The sequence below is a fragment of the Cryptomeria japonica genome, chromosome 11 (genome assembly GCF_030272615.1).
Source record: "Cryptomeria japonica chromosome 11, Sugi_1.0, whole genome shotgun sequence".
Lineage (NCBI taxonomy): Eukaryota > Viridiplantae > Streptophyta > Pinopsida > Cupressales > Cupressaceae > Cryptomeria > Cryptomeria japonica.
In genome coordinates, this window is record NC_081415.1 from 509,401,218 (window position 1) to 509,420,426 (window position 19,209).

The following is a 19,209-nucleotide window of genomic DNA, read 5'->3' on the forward strand; positions in this document are numbered from 1 at the left end:
GAGCATTGGGAACCGTGCCGTTGAACATAGATGAAGCCCACTGGCGAAATTGAAGGCAAAAGGCAAAGAACACTCAGTCTACGCATTCTCAAGAAAAGGAGACACAGATGGATTTAATTCAAGGAATTCAATTCCTAAAAAGCTGAAATTGCTTTATTGTAAACTGCCTATGGCTCCCGTGCAGGATATTTTTGTGGATAACTATTCCCAACCACCAAGAAGATTGGATAGACCTGAATTAAAGCCAAATAGTGGCAAGTAGTTGAGATAGTTGCTGGTTGGATAACTGAGAATTAATTCGGCATGGGTCAAAGCTGTCAGCTTCTGGAAGACAGATCAGGGCCCTTGGATGCAGTCCATCCTGGCCTCTGATTCAAAATTGTAATATCTATAAAAGGCAGAGGCCTTTCTTTTGTAAAGGGTTAGAGATGGTTAGAGATTGTTAGAGATTGTTAGATTGTTAGATAGTGAGATGGTTAGATAGTTAGATTTTAGAGTTAGAATAGGTTAGATCTTACCAATAGCATAGAGATGCTGCAGAAATTGTTGTAATAGGCAGTTGAGATCAATATATAAGCATTGATTTGGTGTTTATTGTCTTGTTTTCATCCTGTTTGCATGGTTTCTTTCAGCATTCTAGATAGATCTTTCTATTTTGGGTGTGCAGGGGTTTGATAGATTCAGGCTCATACCACTGAGGATAGGCTGATTGTGTATCCTTTTGTGTGGTTAACCTGAGCCTTCGATTGTGCTTAGTTCAATTGCAGGTGTCCGTCTGAGCTGTGCCAGAATTGGGTGCTTAGCCGTGCGTCTCCAATCTGAAAATTTTCCAAGTTCCTTTGAAGATTGCACCGTTCCTGCAAGGTTGTGAGCCATTCTGGCCAAGCAGGAATTGGTTATGTTGAATCTGTCTACCCGCATACCCGTGTTGTTAGTTTTAGATCTCCTAAACCTTTCCTTTTGCTCTTTATTGCATAATTCAAGAATCATAGCAGACTAGCTTGTTGCAAATCGTAAGTCCCCTTGTGTTTCCAGCATAAACACATCAAGCCACTGAGAGATCCCGCAGTCAAGACCTGACAAAAGAAACCTTGAGGTAGTCTCCTTTGATCAAACTTAGAAAACAGCATTAGAGACTTCCTTATCTCAAGAGAGAGTAGGATAATCAGTCGGCTATTCTACTCTGCGTTGGCCGTATGGAGTTTGCAGCAATGCGATTTCAGACACGTCAACAGTATTGTGCAATGATGTATTAACTTGAATATATTTATATATATATTGTAGTCCTTGATAAAAATATTATATCTTGAGTGAATTCTATTATTTTAAAGAATATCCCAAAAGAGGGGCATTACAATTGGTATCGGAGCTTTGATCCTACCAGCCTGCAGGGTAATGATAAAACAATGGATGCACTCTACTCTCAACATCAAAATTGGAATACATGGATGACTACAAACCTTCATCACCTATGGCTGCAACATGTTGGTTCTCATGAGTCATGGGTATTGCAGCTCAACATCATTTTCACCTATACGCTAGAGCCACATAAAGGATTCTAGTAAAGTCACGTCACCACCATCCCATGGCCTTAGAAGCTAGACCTTCAGCAAAAAGAAGAGCTTCATAATCACAAGTGCTCACATCAAGACAATAAGCAGCCAGCATACATCATTATTAGATGTGTGGATATACTTTTTAACATCTAAATCTAAGCATGATTTAAACCACAACTCAAACCATCAATGCAAAAGCGAACACTACAAGGCACTTCAAGTGAAGAACCAAGCTCTTCAAATTGTCCCTCTGTTTCAAGCTTATTTTGGCAACTTGTTGCGCTATATCCATTGCTGAAATCAGACTGGTAACACTTTACCTCTTCTTCCTAATTCACTTGAACAATCTTTATATGCATCCTCTTTGTTTTACAATCAGCATGAGAGTGATTGCATGTCTTGTACCAAAGAAATCGGCTCTCATGATCACCATTTCACAATCATCAAGAACAAGTTCTTCCAACTCAAAATTAGTCATTGCACTTTCATTCATACACTTTATGTAGAATAGAATCATTCATTTCATCTGCATGTGTACAAATACATATATAGGGATCCTAGTATCTCTAAGAAAACATCCTAGTTTGGGATGGCTTGACGAGAAGCAATCTTAGGCAGGGCGGACTATTATGTCCCCTTTTTGAAATAGGATTCAATAATAAAATAAAATATAAAAAAATAAAAATAAAATAAAATATAAATTTAATTAAGTTTAATGAATGGTCAAAGGGCATGAAATAAAGAGTTATGGCTATTGGAGGATTAAAGGTATAAAAGGAGTGAATCAATCGCCAACTTGGAAAGGAATGGAAAAAAATATAAGTGACTTTATGAAATATAAAATAAATAATTATTTTCAAAAGACAGCTATTAAGGATGAGTATTTGTGACTCTTTCAAAGGGTAGAAATAGTGAAAAGGTGTGACTCCCTTCCAATTTTAAGATATAAAAAGGAGATCAAATCATTTGGAGGGGCATCAGTTCAGATCACAAAATTCAAAGCAGAAATTCAGAATGACACTCAGCAATAAAGGAATCCAAGAGATTTGGAAAATAATTTATTATTCTCAAAAGGCAGCAGTGAAGGGTGGTGACTCCTTCACCAATAAAATATTAAGGAGAGATCATTCCAAGGATTCAATCATCTCTCTACCAATTCAGCAATCATTCTATCATCACTCACATCAAATCAGCAATTACTAATAATCTCATGAATTCATCAAAAGAAATCATTCAATCATCCAAAAATCATCAATGGAGATTCATCAAATCAGAAATTCATCATCAAATATCAATTCATTCAACTATATATACAAATTCAGAAATCAATCACAATCATTTTAGAATATCAAATTACAATCATCTACAATCAATAAAATAATTCAATTCATCAATTCAAGGCAGAATTCCATAAATGCACTCAGTAATACATATTATTTCAGAAATCCATTCAAGAATTATTCCTAAGAACACTCAAATATTTCTCAAGGAATTGATTGGTAATTCCATTAGTAAATATTATTTAGCAATAGGCAAATACACCAAGTTGTCGATTTTGATTTCTAGTTAGTACTTGTGAACCGGATGGGGTCCTTGGTATTGTCACCAGATGGGGTCTGGGCTCACGGGATGAGCTAGGGTTTGGAGGGACGAGGTCTTTTTCCTACCACTGACAAACTAGGGATGAGGTCCTTGGTTTTGTCACTGTTGAGTTGGGGACAGGGTATTTTAGCTCAGCAGATTTGCAAGGTATTTACAGGTTCATGATTTGATCAACTTGGGTATTGTACAGGGATTTTTTGACTTGAGTATATTTATATAGATTGCAATTTTTTTATAAAACTATTATATCTTGAGTGAATTCTATTATTTTAAAGAATATCCCCAAAATGGAGACATTACAGCTGAAGAGAGGTAGAGAAGGCCATGAAAATGATGGAAGAGATCAAAAGCAGTACAGATGGAAAATGACCATGTTGAAGCATGTTAAGTATTAATCGATTTCTCTTGATAATACTGAAAAACTGAAACTCCTTTTACATCTCTTTGCATAGATTTTAAATTTTCTGTAATTAACTAGAACACAATTCTAAAATTCCTTCTGTTCTATCTCCTTCCATTGTAAATACCATTTTGTTTTAGTAATCACTCGTTTATTGTATCTTAGATTGTCTCATACACATTTCGCACTCTTTCATATCATTATCATTTACCCTGTTGGAATGCTACCACTTGAATATATCCTAATATTAGCTACAAACTGGGGAGCACTCTCATTTATCTAAAAAATTAAATTAACTAACTACACCATTACAAAAAATTTGCAATTTTCTTGCCAGTCCTGGGTGAAACAGAAACAAGAAATTGTCAAAAAGCACAAGAACATCAGGGCATGCCATGAGTAGAGCAATAACAAGAAATCATCAAAAAGCAAAAAATTAACAAGGCATACACATTCTTCTTTATACAACATCACAAAATTTAATAATACATACCTCATGGAGGAGAAGACACTCTATTATGTAGTCTTCCCAATCAATCCCACTTTTCTCATTCTTCCTTTTTCTTTTCTTTGATAATAATGACAAAGCACTTGTTTGTCTCAATTTATCTTTTATTTGTTCTTCATAACTTTGTCCAGCATTATCCTTCCAACACAAATATTTGCTAATTGACTTCTTCACTTCATTTATGCGTAACTTGGCAGCATTTATTTTATCACATCTCCTGCATGTTAAGAATTGTTCAAAATAAGTATTAATTTTGAAAACTGATGAGGAATCAAGAGATTAGATTAATATGCCTGCATTGGGTGGAAGCATAGTTTGTTATTGCAAGTTCAAACATTATGATGGGGAATGGCAAAAACAATCTTGCATACAAACAAGATATCAACATAATGTACTGCAAAGAATATGGATAAAGTATGAATTGAATTCAATAGAATGTAAACTGCCATACATGGTTAGGATGGGCAGTAACAGAAACCAATAATTGAGTGCAGTCTTTTTACAATCATTTTAAGGTTTGGACTCTTGAGTCTTGACAATCTTTTTTATCTCTGAATCAAGAACATTGTTTTTTACAGAATTGTTATATTCTATATTGAGTAAATTTCCCAGTTCTCTACACCTTTTTGCATGTGAAACATATTTCAGAAAATCTGAGAGTTTCTTAACATTCCCAACAGTTTTCTATAGGGAAATCTTGAATCCAGCCTTGATCATAGAAAGGACTTTCCTAAATGTAATTCAAACAAGGAACAACAAAAAGTCATATTTGTTAGGTTCTCGTGATAAGCATTTGATGAAATTGATAAACCCTGCTATTTGTACTAACATTTATGATTTATTGTTAACATGTTGACTCCAAAGGCTTTATACACCTGAAGTATTTTCAATTTTTTGCTAAATGCCACACTAACCATTAGACCACCCCTACTTTCTTGTCTTAGCTTAGTTGTGTTGTATTCAACAAGTCCTTATTTCTTACAAGTTACAAATAAAAGGGAATAGATATCCAATGAAGATCCAGGAGACCTGTTTAAAGTATTATTGCACTGACCTTGCACGGGCCTCTACACTCGCCACAAAAGATGGTGGCAGGGCATCCGAATCTTCTTGTGTATTCAAAAGCTGCTGCATTGAAATCTTTTCCTGTGGAAGAGTAGATCTACCAGGATATTTGACTAGGGTATTATGCTCACATCCTTGACTCTGTACCATAATATTTTGCTGCCTCCTCTTGATATTATCTTCATTGGTAAGCACTTTTTCTCGTGTCAAAGGAAGTTCTTGTAGAAACTGACCATAAATACTAGCTAAGGACTTTGCTGACAATTTAGATTCAAATGTATCTTTGAACATACTAGTGTCATTTGTATCACCAGTACGTAAGCATGGCCGTGAGTGTTGCTCATCCATTTGAGGATTGCCAGTCATGTCTACATGCATTCCATATTGTGCCTTTTCCAAGCTCAACATTGAATGTTTTTCTATAGCTAAATCCTTGGATGTTGTACAAGGCCGAATTGGTGACAATTTGACTTCAAAAGAAAGTGATACAGTTTTGTCAGTCCCAATTCTTGCCCTCTTTGGGCATTCTTTATCCTTAGAAATGCTTTCCTTCCCCCTGGATTTTGCATTCGCCTTTATCTCCATATACTGCAAAAGAAATAAATTAGAAAATGACAAGAATTCTATTTCATTATGTCTAGTTGAAAAATATCTAAGTAGGCCATGTCTAAGATTTAATTAGTGATTGTAGTAAGAAATTGATGTCGCAATTTAGAAAATGATCAAATTTGGCTTGCCTGAAGAAAAAATATATATAATTGAATTGTGAAAACAACTCTTGGAAAACAAATAGCATAAAATTCAAAAAATATTTTCAACTATGCAAACTGAGTGTGATAATCTGATAATCTTATATTTACTGTTTTCTGAACAAATTACTTATGAAACAAAGATTGATATTTACTGTTTTCCTACAAATCTGGACTAGAATGGTTTTGACCACACCCTAAAACTATTAGAAACACTTTTGGCAACATTTCTAAACATCACACCAATTGTAAAAATTGATGAAAATGACTAAAAATTGGTATACGTGAAGCATATTCTTGCAAATAAATTGTGAGATCTATTCATCACTAACTTAGTAGGGAAGTTGAAAACTAAGGAGATTTTCCGATGGAAGGCCCATGGGAACAGAGAACACTAGCACAGATGGAAAGACTTTTAACCACAAATAGCTCACTAACGCCAATAAACCCATCTGCAAGGTTATTCCTTGAGAGGATTTCTAGAATATGGCTCCTTCTTGGAGTCTGTTTGGAAGGTTTCATGATGGAAAAATGAGAAGCCACCTTCTTTACTAGACTAAAAAAAATAATATGTGAGATTCCAAGAACCCCAGGAATCATGTTTCCCAAGAATTGGAGATAAAATATGTCAAAACACTTACAATAGGTTAGTTCTGCACCTGACCTTTGTATTCATGGCAAGATTAAAATAAAGTAGATTTAGTGATAATGCTTGTGATCATATAAGCAGACATCTATAATTTATGATGATGTATTCCAATAAATCTTTTTCAGCAGGGATCCTAACATTTCCTTGAAATTATCACAAGTTTTCAAAATCTTAACCCATATATCATGACATCACTGCTAATATACAATAAATTAGTTTTTCTGTCTATGTACGCATCAAACTCATGGTTTATTTCTCCGTCTTTGGAACTTTTATAAATGGACCATACACCTTGAGCAGTGAAGCTAGCAGTTAAGTTCCAACAGCCATTATGGAAGAGCTGTTAGGTCTGTTGCCAAGGGGCACCAATAATTATTGCTGCTGTTATTTCAAAAATGAACGTAGTTATCTTCAATTAGGAAGACACTTGGTATAATTAGGTTTGAAAGCCTTGTGAATAGGGAACACAACATAATTAAGGGAGCATATATCAAAGACATGAAAAAATCTGCACTCCTACAAATACTATCATATACTGTCAGGGAATCTAATTACATATGAACAAGACAAAGGAAATGTTTATAATAGCTTGACAAGAAAACCACAGTAACTTCCAAACGTATCCTAAATACCTTTTTCCTCTTATCAAATAAGTACTTGGTCCTCCACGAATAGCATATATAAACTGTACTAAAAGTAACATTGTTCAGTGATCTATTACAAGTTGTGATGAATGTACCCTGATATCAATTTTAATCAACACCCCACAACATAGTTAAAGCAGCATTGGTCAGAGGCGAGAAAAACATATGCATTCCTACAAATATTATACTATGTTGTCATGGAATCTGGGATGTACAAAGAATAACCTAATTGCATGTGAAGAAGACAAAATGTTTTTACATATTTCTGTAAGAGCTCTCCAAGAAAACTACATTATCTTCCCGATTTTGTTGTTTATAACTAGGTAAGAGGGTTCGGATTGCCTTAAGGCAACATCCGAACCCTCATAGGACTGGGTCCTATCCATAAGGCAACGAGCCCCCCACATAGGAATGGGTCCTATTCATAAGGCAACGTGCCCCCCACATAGGACTGGGTCCTATCCTAAAAGATAACGTGCCCCAAGGATAAGCCCAGCCCTATCCTAAATACCCCACGCTACAACAAATATTGGCGCCCAAATTAAAGGAGGCCGACTTGCAATAAAACAATGTTAAAGATGCATATAAAGATAAGACACCTTGCAATTCATATCAATAAATGTAATCAGTGAAATAGCTCTGCAATTGAAGGTGTGAAATAAAGGAGAAGATTGGGCGAACCTGTTCGAGAAGATAGAAGGCATTTAGTATCCCTTGATGAAGACTTGATGTATTTAGAAGGGCAAATCTGATATGATAAAAGGGATCAGATCTGCAGAGTCCAGCTAAGTATTGTATTTGTGCAATTAAGAGAGAATATATAATCTGACCTGTGGGTCTTTAATGCTGGGTTTTTCCTCCTTGGAGGTTTTCCCAGGGTATTTGCGTTTGTCTCTTGTTTATTTGTTTCATTTCTGAGTTTACTGAATTATGGTGTAACAAAATATCACAAATCTGATTAACAAACCAAGGGCATAATGAAAAGACAAAATTACTGATCTAGGGCACAAAATTAACATGGTATCAGAGCTAGGTTATACTAACCCTCAAATTTCAGTAAGCTCTTACCTTCAGGTTTCTGTTCATCCTTTATTAAATGACAGGGGAGAAGTTAGAGGACATCATCGGGTCCTCATCAAGGAGTCATTCTTTAATTCATTGTGGAGATTCGAGTGAAGAACCTCCTTTCAGATTTTCAGATCTCTGGAATACAAAGTGCATACTGTGGAGTTATTACCTTATTCAAACCTTCAGAGTTGTTGATTTTCAGAATTGGTCTAAACCCTAGATTGCTAACTGTGCTAAGGCACATCAAGAGGAGATTGCGAATTATGGCTCTTGAAGATAGACTGCAAAGATAGTTTCTTTTGGGAAGCCTTCGGTTTTAGTGTCAAAGTTATCTAAACGCCAACAGGTGCATTTTCCTTAATTCTTTATTAACTTTGTGATGAGAGACTTTATAACTTTGTCAATTTGTTTGCATAGGGTTTCTTTGTCAAGTTGTAATTGTTGATAAAATTAAATGTTAAATTGGCCTTAAGGCCTTCAACATTTAATTATATATTAGTTAAGTCATAAACCAATTATAAGTGAATCGGTTTATTAGAAACCATCAGGACTCTTGAGAGTAAAGAGTCACAACTTCTCAGGAAGTCGTTTAGTATTATATATCAATATGATACGATGTCATTTGAACAAAGATTGATCATTAATTAATAGATGCAGCGAATGTAACAGGAGTTCAATCAAGTTCCTACAGCAATAAAGATAGAGTCGTGGTTCAACCAAATCTGCAGTTCAATCAGAATACGTCTAGGATTAAGAGACAGTCTGTAACACACGGAAGGATCAATAAATCAAATAATTATCTGTGCATACATCCATGATAGATTGAACCACATTCATCATCGGTGGTATACATTCAAGGGAAAGTGAACATTGACTATTCTCTGCTTGCTGTCTAGTCACTTTTCGTGGGAACGTTGGAATAGTAAAACAGCATAAACTGTATACTCCACTGATAAAATTAAAGAAAACTATATTCCTCCGTCTGATCACAAAATCAACAGCAAGTTGATGAGGTTGTTGTCTTTGACCATGAGCATGAGAGGAAAAAGACAACAAGAACATTTGAAGGAGGTCTATGACAGACAATATATGCTATGAACAAATGTTCCCATATAGAAATATAATAAATGCCCCTCTCACCTGCCATACAAAAGAAGATAGTCAAATTTATATCAGTAATACATAAAACAAGATAGATGTTAATTCTGATCCATAAATTTAACAGTAATAATAAGGGTTTCATTTGGGTTTGTGTTTACTTAGTTTTGTAAAACCGTGTTGGTTTGTGTGAAAGGAAAAAAATATTCTCTTTAAATTAACCCGCGTTGGGCCAATCATGTCTTGAGGTTCCCTGTGACAGGTGTTTATCCTTGTAGGTCTGCAAGCAAGTTTTTACCTGTGTTATCCCGAGTTAGCATCCTTATATCATCCCTGTCGCATTTAAGCTCATTAAATGTTGTGACAAATGCAGTGTCAGTTATCTGTTAAAATAACTGCATGACAAGTTTCTTTCAGTTAAATGGTTATGATGATGCTCTTTCCTACATAGTAAAAGTTAGAATGTATTGTTGATTTCCTAGGATTTTCGATAACATTTATTGGCAATCTTGTTGATGGAATTTATACCCATCTTATCTCAACAATTGTGCTATGGGTCCACCTTATTGAAAGATAGATGGACAGGATCCTTGAGATTAATATGAAAGATTGATTGTGCAGGAGGAGCACCTCCTTCTGAGATGGTATACTCTAACCCATGTTGATTGATTACCTTTTATTATGAGTTTGAGCATGTAATTTTGTTCTTGAATCAAGCATTTTCAATTTCATCATAGAGTATGATTTCCTATCCGGGAGTACAGGAAATTAATTGGATCTTTCAGTGGCTTGGAATACTTCTAAAACAGGGCATACTAAATCTTCAAGAGAAATTATTGGGATGAGCATACACTCAAAGGAAGTTCAAGTACCTTGGAAGCTGTGATTAGACACAGCTGCTGCTAAGAGGGAGTTCCAGCTATTTTGGTATATCTTAAGGGGTTATGAGATTCAGGTGTGCAGATTGAAGAAGGCCATGTATGGCCTCTAACAGGACTCTCGTGCTTGGTATGAAAGAATACTTGTTAAGTTTAGAATTTTGTAAAATGATGCTGACTCTACCTTAAGTCATCCAATGATGAAATGCAAATTATAGTTCGATATGTGTAAAGATGAACTTATCATTAGATGTAAGAAAGAACTAGCTTCAGAATTTGAAATGAAGGACTTAAGTTGAATGCATTATTTTCTAGGTCTAGAAGTATGGCAAAGGTCTAACGAAATTTTCTAAGTCAAGGAAAGTATACTATTGATATTTTGAAAAGATTTAGAATGATGGATTGTAAACCCATGTCTACTCCTATGGAATCTAATTTAAAGAAGTTAAGTGTTTTTGCAGCTAACTTTGATTTTGCAGATCCATCAGAGTACAGGCAATTGATTGGATCACTGATGTATCTAGTTAACACTAAACCAGTCATATGTCTTGCAGTGAATGCTCTCAGTCAGTTTATGAGCTCGCCCAAACATGTTTATCGTGTTGCAGCCAAGCACATCCCAAGATACTTGCAAGGCACAATTGATTATGGACTGAAGCTGCTTAAGTTTAGATTAGTCAAGAAGTGTTACGGGCAAGGAAAACTCTTCAAGCATTCACCCACTGCGATCTCTTGGACCTACAGGGACAGTCTTCAGTGGCATTAAGTAGATAAATACATTGTTGCAAGTGTTGCATCAAGAGAAGCAGTGTGGTTTCTCAAAATTCTTGTTGTGCTATTTTGATTTATTATCAAGGTTATATATTGATACCTAACAATTCAGTGTTTTATGGCAGGTCAATCCTGTGTTGCAGATGTTCTCTTGAAGCTTGAGATAGACTTGGAGCTATGAAGAACACCGCCTTGATTGAGAGAGAGTCTCAACCTCTGTGATACATTGTGTTGTATCATCCTCTGCAAGTGATGAAAAGTGGATCCAGTTTATACTTGTGTGCGCGCTGGAAGACTATGTTATGTAGTTCCATTCTATGCTTGTGTGCAAGATGGAAGACTACAATATTCTGATTATGTCTATTCTATTTCTTGCTTGTGTGCAAGATGGAAGATTATGGTGTTACATTCTTCTTTGAGAGAAGATTGAGGCAGTACAAGGTGGATATTATGGAATACTTGCTCTGATACTCTCTCAAGAGTATTTGAAGTTGTCAGCTAAGTTTGGATTACAACTTAAACATTGCATGTATTACTTAGGGCTGGGCCCTAATCTTATAACCTGGTTGTAAGATTATCACTTCATTCGGGATATGGTGCAAAGAGGCACCATTTAGCTAAATTATATTAGCACAGATGAACAGGTTGCAGATATTCTTACCAAACCCTTATCCAGAATGAAGTTCGAATACTTCAAGAGACAGACTTGGTATTGTGGAAAGTGAAACCCTGGTTGAGAGGGAGTTTCAATCTCAGTGACTCTACCTGCAGCATTTTGATCATTCTTTGCTTGTGTGCAAGAATGAGAAGTATCCAATCTATGCTTGTATGCTAGATGGAAAATTGTAATAATGTAAAGACCCACTTGTGTATTACACTTTCTATGCTTGTGTGCTAGAACCATCCTATGCTCGTGTGCTAGGTGGAAGATGTAATTCTATGCTTGTGTGCTAGATCCATTCTATGCTTGTGTGCTAGATGGAACTCTAAAGGTTCAGATTTTGTATTCTCTTCTTCCCTAGTTAAGAGGGAGTGTTGTTTATAACTAAGTAAGAGGGTTCGGATTGCCTTAAGGCAACATCCGAACCCTCATAGGACTGGGTCCTATCCATAAGGCAACGTGCCCCCCACATAGGACTGGGTCCTATCCTAAAAGATAACGTGCCCCAAGGATAAGCCCAGCCCTATCCTAAATACCCCACGCTACAACAAATATTGGCGCCCAAATTAAAGGAGGCCGACTTGCAATAAAACAATGTTAAAGATGCATATAAAGATAAGACACCTTGCAATTCATATCAATAAATGCAATCAGCGAAATAGCTCTGCAATTGAAGGTGTGAAATAAAGGAGAAGATTGGGCGAACCTGTTCGAGAAGATAGAAGGCATTTAGTATCCCTTGATGAAGACTTGATGTATTTAGAAGGGCAAATCTGATATGATAAAAGGGATCAGATCTGAAGAGTCCAGCTAAGTATTGTATTTGTGCAATTAAGAGAGAATATATAATCTGACCTGTGGGTCTTTAATGCTGGGTTTTTCCTCCTTGGAGGTTTTCCCAGGGTATTTGCGTTTGTCTCTTGTTTACTTGTTTCATTTCTGAGTTTACTGAATTATGGTGTAACAAAATATCACAAATCTGATTAACAAACCAAGGGCATAATTAAAAAACATAAAATTACTGATCTAGGGCACAAAATTAACAGATTTATCCTAAGTTGTCCTTCACTCATTTCTGTCAAATAAAGAGATCACAAGCCAGAGTAGTCTGACTTGAACAATGGATTTTTTTATATTTGAATGATTAAATCAATTTAAAAATATAGAAGAAATGCTTTATCCCAGGGATGGAAAGGAGAAGGACCAATATACCTGCAACAGAAAGAATGCATGCCTTACAACAGTTTTTGTTGTGATATCCTTCCCCCAAGGTAAGCTCTGCCCAACTCGAACTAAGGACTCCTAAACAGAATTCAACATTAGAACATTCAAAGTCCTTCTATAATCAGATTTTATTGTCAGTAGCTAGAAAACTAATTATAACAATATGGACATTCAGTAGTTTTCATTATAGATTTACTCTTTCAAACAGTTCGATATTGTACAATTAGAATGCAACAAAAGATTAAACTATAGTTTCAGTTGCAAGATAGACAACACAACTTCTTGTCTTCAAATTTATTAAGTAGTTCTTTCGATGGAGGATCCTTCACTCGCCTGGCATCTTACTTATATGTTGGTTTGGGATGCTTACTTTCTTTGCTCATGCTTTTGTTATATTTTTCTAGTTACTTTCATAGGATATGATATCCTCTTACTCTAGTTCTTCAAATAAAGGATTTTAGAACTCAATGTAGATCCAAAACAATTCTTTGAAGTTGACAGGAGTTACACAAGTAAATATCATTTAAAAAGGTTTGCCACTAAATTCCCTTAGTAGTGGCTGAGATGTAAATAAAATTCATTGTCACAGCAAAATAAACAATCTAATTCCCAAAAAGATGCCTTGTGTTATTGTTTTAATATATCTTTCAAGACAACTCAAACCAGAATAATATGTGAGATAAAACCTCTGTTCAAATTATCAAGGGAAGCTACCTGAGATCTAAGCTAACCCTAGACACTAAGCTTTAAGCAAAATATGCAATTATTAACAACAAACAAAATTCTTTTGGGGCATTTTGCAAAAATAAAATAACAACCTGCTCATCTTTTTCCCTCAGATATGAGCAAAACACTAGTGACTGATTTTGTTTCACAAGAGAGATTTTATAGATTATAAGAAACAAAGAATCTACTCTAAATGAGACCAACAATCTTTTGGTTCCCTTTGGAACCAAGGGGCATTGTTGGGTTCTTCTGATCCAAGAGTGCTTTGAGTGTGTGTATAGGTCTTATAAGTTATATCTTGTTTTAGTTTTATATTACTTTATTATGATTAAACATTATATTTATATTGTATTGTTTGTGGATAGTTGGAGTCAGGAAGTTATTGTTCTTGGGAGGTTACATGTTGGAGTTATAAGGAATGTCTTTATAAGCCCATGATCTTGCCTTGTATTAAAAATCCTCATATAATATAATTTTTTGATTGCTGTGTGTTCATATATTTGTCAAGATGTGAGTGTTTCATATTAGTGTTCAAATCTTGTGCACTTCTAGTTCCAAACACTATCCACCACTAAAAGCCAGATACACAAGCCATATATGTTACGTATCTATCCTATGCATTCAGCAAAATTCTTGTTTTTCCTTGCATCAAAAGAGCAATATACCTCCATAACACAACAATAATTCTGAGATTGCAGTTATAGAATAGATGCTCTGCAATGCAAGGAGATTTGGATGCTGACAGGCATAATTAGGGTCTGTGTATGTCCTCCAGAAATTTTGACTAGGAAAAAGCACCACAAAAATATGCTAAACAAGAAAATCGAACTTTCTTAATATCCAGATCTTTTACTAGCATAGGCACAATCAGTGACCAAGTGAAATGGAATTTTGTGACACTTGTACCAACCAAAGAGTGCACTAAAAGAAAATTGCAGAAATAGGTGTTACACGGGTACAGAATAGTTTGTGGTGCAAGAAAAGTGAAATTAAGGTTGATGTAACTTTTTCATATAGCAAAATTATCAACCTGAATTTCTTTGTATCGTAGCTTGCAAGTGTGCATTGGGACATTTAATTCTTTAGAAATGTCTTCAAGTCCAACATTGACCTGTTGCACACATACAAAAATGGCAAGATATCTGAGCTATTCTTTAAAATTTCAAATATCTCAAATATAATAGGTCACAAATAGAAATGGACAAATCCTCCAGATTATAGCTACGATTCCAGTAAAGAAACTTTTTCTCAACGGGTCAAAACTATCACCTCATTAACCTCAGCAATAAATGCCAATATAGCAGCCACTATCTGCAATGTATTGAAAAAATAACATTAGTAAAAATTTGGAGCTAAGTAAATCAAGCATTATCTTTCTACAAGCATTCCAAAAACAAAGAAAAAAGGAACCTACAATAATATCCTTGAATGACCATTTATAATCAATAGCACTATAGCAACATGGATGATACAGCAAGGGAATGTATGTGTATACCTTCTCACACATCCTTAAAAGAAAGTAGAAATAAATTAAATCTGATATGCATCACTGATCAGAAAATTGTCTTATTTATAAGACGTCAAAAATTTCTAATATTTAGCCAATGCTTATGTAACATTCAAGAACAATCACCAAGAACAACATTCATCATGAAGATACAATCGATATCCCCCCATTAAGGGGCAAAGAGAGAAACTAGGAAGCCTCCCCCCAATCCCACCACACACAATGAATAACCTCCTACAAAAAGGTATCTAAAGGCAAAACATGATCCAATGCTTACAAACAACTTGTATCCCCTTAAGAAGAAACAAAACCAAGTACAAATGCAAGAATCTTCCCATTTAGGATACAAATTGAAAGATGGAAGCATGAGGAAGTATGATGGGGTCTCTGAAAAATTGCTTCGGTGTCCCATTGTCCATGAAAAATGAAGATGTCACAATCCAACCAGGTACATGCACAATCAAAGAAGAAAGTGACAAACTGAAACTCTACAGAAACTAATGTTCAACAAATTCCAAAGACAAATATGGTTTGACAACAAGAGTGCAATGGCTATCATCAAAGATGAGAGTTAACCCCTCAATTGTGTCCTCCAAATATGAAGTACAATGATGGTCCTAATGAATAGGAATGGTTTAAGTTTCAATCAAAGACTCTACACAAGACTCTAAAGAAGAATTGGGAACCTCTAAAGCAACCTTGTCCTCATCTTCTAAAGTTTCAAAGTACTCCAAAGAATCTAACAATCATAGAGAATCCCTTTTGAAAAGTGAAGAGGCACATTACAATCTGAAACAGGATCTTCTGGGAATGGTTGAGCATTAGGATCTCCATATAACTCCCAAATATGATTAGTATTGCAAATGAAGCCTTTCCAAAAAGAAATAACCTCTACAGGTGTTAGGATATCCAAGTAATCAATCACGATGCCATACGGTCAAAAAACTAAATAAATAATACTTGGACTGAATCTAGAAAATGTGCATGGGAACAATAACAGAGCTCCTCAATACCTTTCCAACGTCGCAATAATAGTGAGGATTGAAGATGGTGGCTAAAAGTTATGAGCTCGAGAGCCCAAAAGTGGGAAGTCTACTTCAGTCTACAATAAAAAATTCTTGCAACAAAATCTAGCAAAATGACCTGCACCACTATGAAGAGGAAGGACCCAACTTTCCGACAATATCTCGTTTATGAAAAAACAACTCCTTGGCGAAAAGTTATGCCCATTTGAAAATGGGCCCAATTTGGGCACTAGAGGGCCAAATAGCTAAGCCCTTGGGGGCTAGCGACAAATCTCCAATATGACTGTAGATGCACTATGTGAAAAAATCAAACGTTGCCCACAAGGGCAACAAAGCAACCGATAGGCGATGGCCCGGTGGCTAGAAGCGTCGCTTAGGATCTAACTCCAACTCGAGCAGTTCACAATGGAATCAAGGTGAGCACTACATAGAAGCCGCACAAACAAAACAAACCACAAAATCTACATGCCACCTCAAACAAAAAATCTTGGATTTTTTATAAAAAAAAAGTTGCAACCACATACCATATAAAACAAAGGTCACTAACGAAGTATGATTTGAGCATGTACATATGCAATATTGATGCCAATTACGCAAAAAAAAAATCACAAAAAAAAGTTGAGATGCACAAAATATTCCAGTGAACGAGGAAGGGATTTTTCTTGATGTTGACCGTATGATCCGTAAAGTACAGCCATGTATAGATACGTATGAAAATGCCAACAGTGCAAAAAATATCTAGTGCCCTTCAAAATAATCTCAAATTTTGATGACTTGGCAGGCATTCCTAGGGTTTTTGGGCCTTCTGAACACAATGTAAGGGTATGTTTCATCCCAATTTACTCTGAAAAATCAGCTACCTCTCGAATCTAAGCAACTTCCCAAACTTCAAACACTTATAACTTTGGCAAAATTGTCAAATTCAAACAAAATGAAAGACAATCTTAACTTTCTCAACCATCCTAGATTCAATGGTGAACTCATATCACCTCCAACACGTGCCAAAAATAGCCAACAATAAAAAATCTTTCATTTGGCAATAGCTCTACCCTCAGAACTAAGAAGGGTATTGCATGGCCATGGCTTTGATACCATGTTGAAGCTGCAAACTTCATGATCACTAGCAAAAACAAAGATGCCCTTCACAAGAGAGTATGCAAGATAATAAGCTTGCTTGACTATTAAGATATGAGATATGTCACAAATGTGCAATCACCTTGATTATATAGGCAAGCTGTGATGTAGTATGAGAATCCACCATTGATAAAAACATTAAATGCCTAATGCAAATATTGAATGCCTAGATAACTAAAAGTAAATAAGGGTTACATGATCCCTTTATAACTAGCTTCTAGAATGCCACCTATAACCTTGGTTAACATGTGAATAGGTCCCCACTAATGAACAGTTAGGAAATAACCTTATTCACACTAGCAATTTAGTGGGGTTAAGTACATGAGCAAATATTAAAGCAACTCATTGGCAATACTACCATCTAGTGTTAATATAACATACATGAAATAATAGCTTTTGCCAATAAGACTATCTAAAGCATATAGGATTAGTACATTGGCATCATAATCATCAAAATAAGAAGATTAACATTGCTGATAACAAGTGTTAATGTAAATAAGAATTGTTGTGACACCCCACAAAGGTGACAAATAACATATACCCAACTATGAAATGATAATGTAATACCTTGATGGGATGAATAGGAAGGCTGGTGCAGGTCCAAAAATGCACTGAAAACACACTGCTACAAGTCTAGCCAGCAAAGAAGATACCCATAAATCTCACCAACACACATCTGACAGACACCCAAGATGCAACTTCACTTGTAGCACTCAAAAATCACTTCAAAACTTGCCCAAACATGAATACTGGAAAGATATATCAAATTGTCATAATAGAACAGAACACACACTGAAGAGTGTTGATTACTGAAATTTGTCTAAGTCAGAAAACTTATGAGTTTGTCCAAAACTAGAATTTGCATTGTAACTCCTAAAGATCTAAAACCATCTCAAACATCCTGACAATATACATGAAATATAACTTAAAGTGGAAGAAACTTATATATAAATGTTTACTTCACGTATGGCTACCTTCTTATACTTAAATGTTGATTTCATGATAACTCCAGTATGGCTTAAATTGGAGTGGATTGTCTTCAAACAAGCGAGGCACCTTAAATCAGCAAATAAAGAACACAAAATGGGCAATATTTGGGCTAGGAATCCTCGCGCCTTCCTCCAGGCTGCACATTAATGGGATGTCCAAGCCTCAAACAACAATCTACATTCATTAAATGGCATGGCCTTGCAATGTTGAAACAAGTGACTCTAAACATAAACCCCTACAGTTGCCCTCTCATTTCAACAAACTTGAGCAAAATGTAGAATAATGAAAGCAATCATAAACACATCAAAACTCTCCATCTTTGCAACCTCCAAAACTGAAACTCTAATTTGACGCACAATTTTAATCTTTAGATGGAATTACCAAAAGACCAACTAGAGGGGCTTTCCTCCCTGTTGACGTGTATTTTGTACACAATCAAACACAGAATAAAATACCCAAGGGTACCTTATCCTCTCTTGAATAAAGCCTTTGATTGTTGAAGATATCGCGAAAAAGGATCAATCAGGATGACTCCAAGGTTCTTGTATGTAGGATCTCTACGTGTGGATAAGCTCTCTGTGGTATGATGTGATTTGTTGGAATCACAAGGGGACTTACATTTGATGATTGAACGTCTGATCTGCTTTGAATATTGCTGGAACACAGGCTCTTACTAGCTTTGATTTGAAAAAAGGAAAAAAGATGAGGGCGAGGAAAGGATCTAATCCTAACACTAAGAATGTAAGAGCAATGAATGATCTTTGATGAAATTCTAACTAGGTCTTGTTTTGACATCACAGAAACATCTCCACAAGGTTAGTGCGATCTTCAAAGGAAAGCTTTATGATGTTCAAATCATCACTGCAGGCATAGACACCATCAGGTTGATGCATATCAATGAAGAAGCGACAATTTAAGTTAAGCTTAAGCTGAATGATTCCAATTGACTACACA

General features: G+C 35.6%; 1 protein-coding gene across 4 annotated transcripts in view; it reads right to left on the reverse strand.

Annotated features, from left to right (window-relative positions):
* The window catches only part of LOC131034297 (plant-specific TFIIB-related protein PTF2), an 83,808-nt gene that overhangs the window by 19,198 nt on the left and 45,401 nt on the right, over window positions 1-19,209 (reverse strand). For all 4 annotated transcript variants that reach the window (XM_057965927.2, XM_057965856.2, XM_057965801.2 and 1 more), the window contains 5 exons: window positions 14,869-14,910; window positions 14,630-14,710; window positions 12,862-12,951; window positions 5,121-5,719; window positions 4,052-4,283 (listed from right to left, as the gene is read on the reverse strand). In XM_057965927.2, coding sequence (XP_057821910.2) covers window positions 4,052-4,283; window positions 5,121-5,719; window positions 12,862-12,951; window positions 14,630-14,710; window positions 14,869-14,910 — 1,044 coding nt within the window. The remainder of the gene's footprint in view (window positions 1-4,051; window positions 4,284-5,120; window positions 5,720-12,861; window positions 12,952-14,629; window positions 14,711-14,868; window positions 14,911-19,209) is intronic.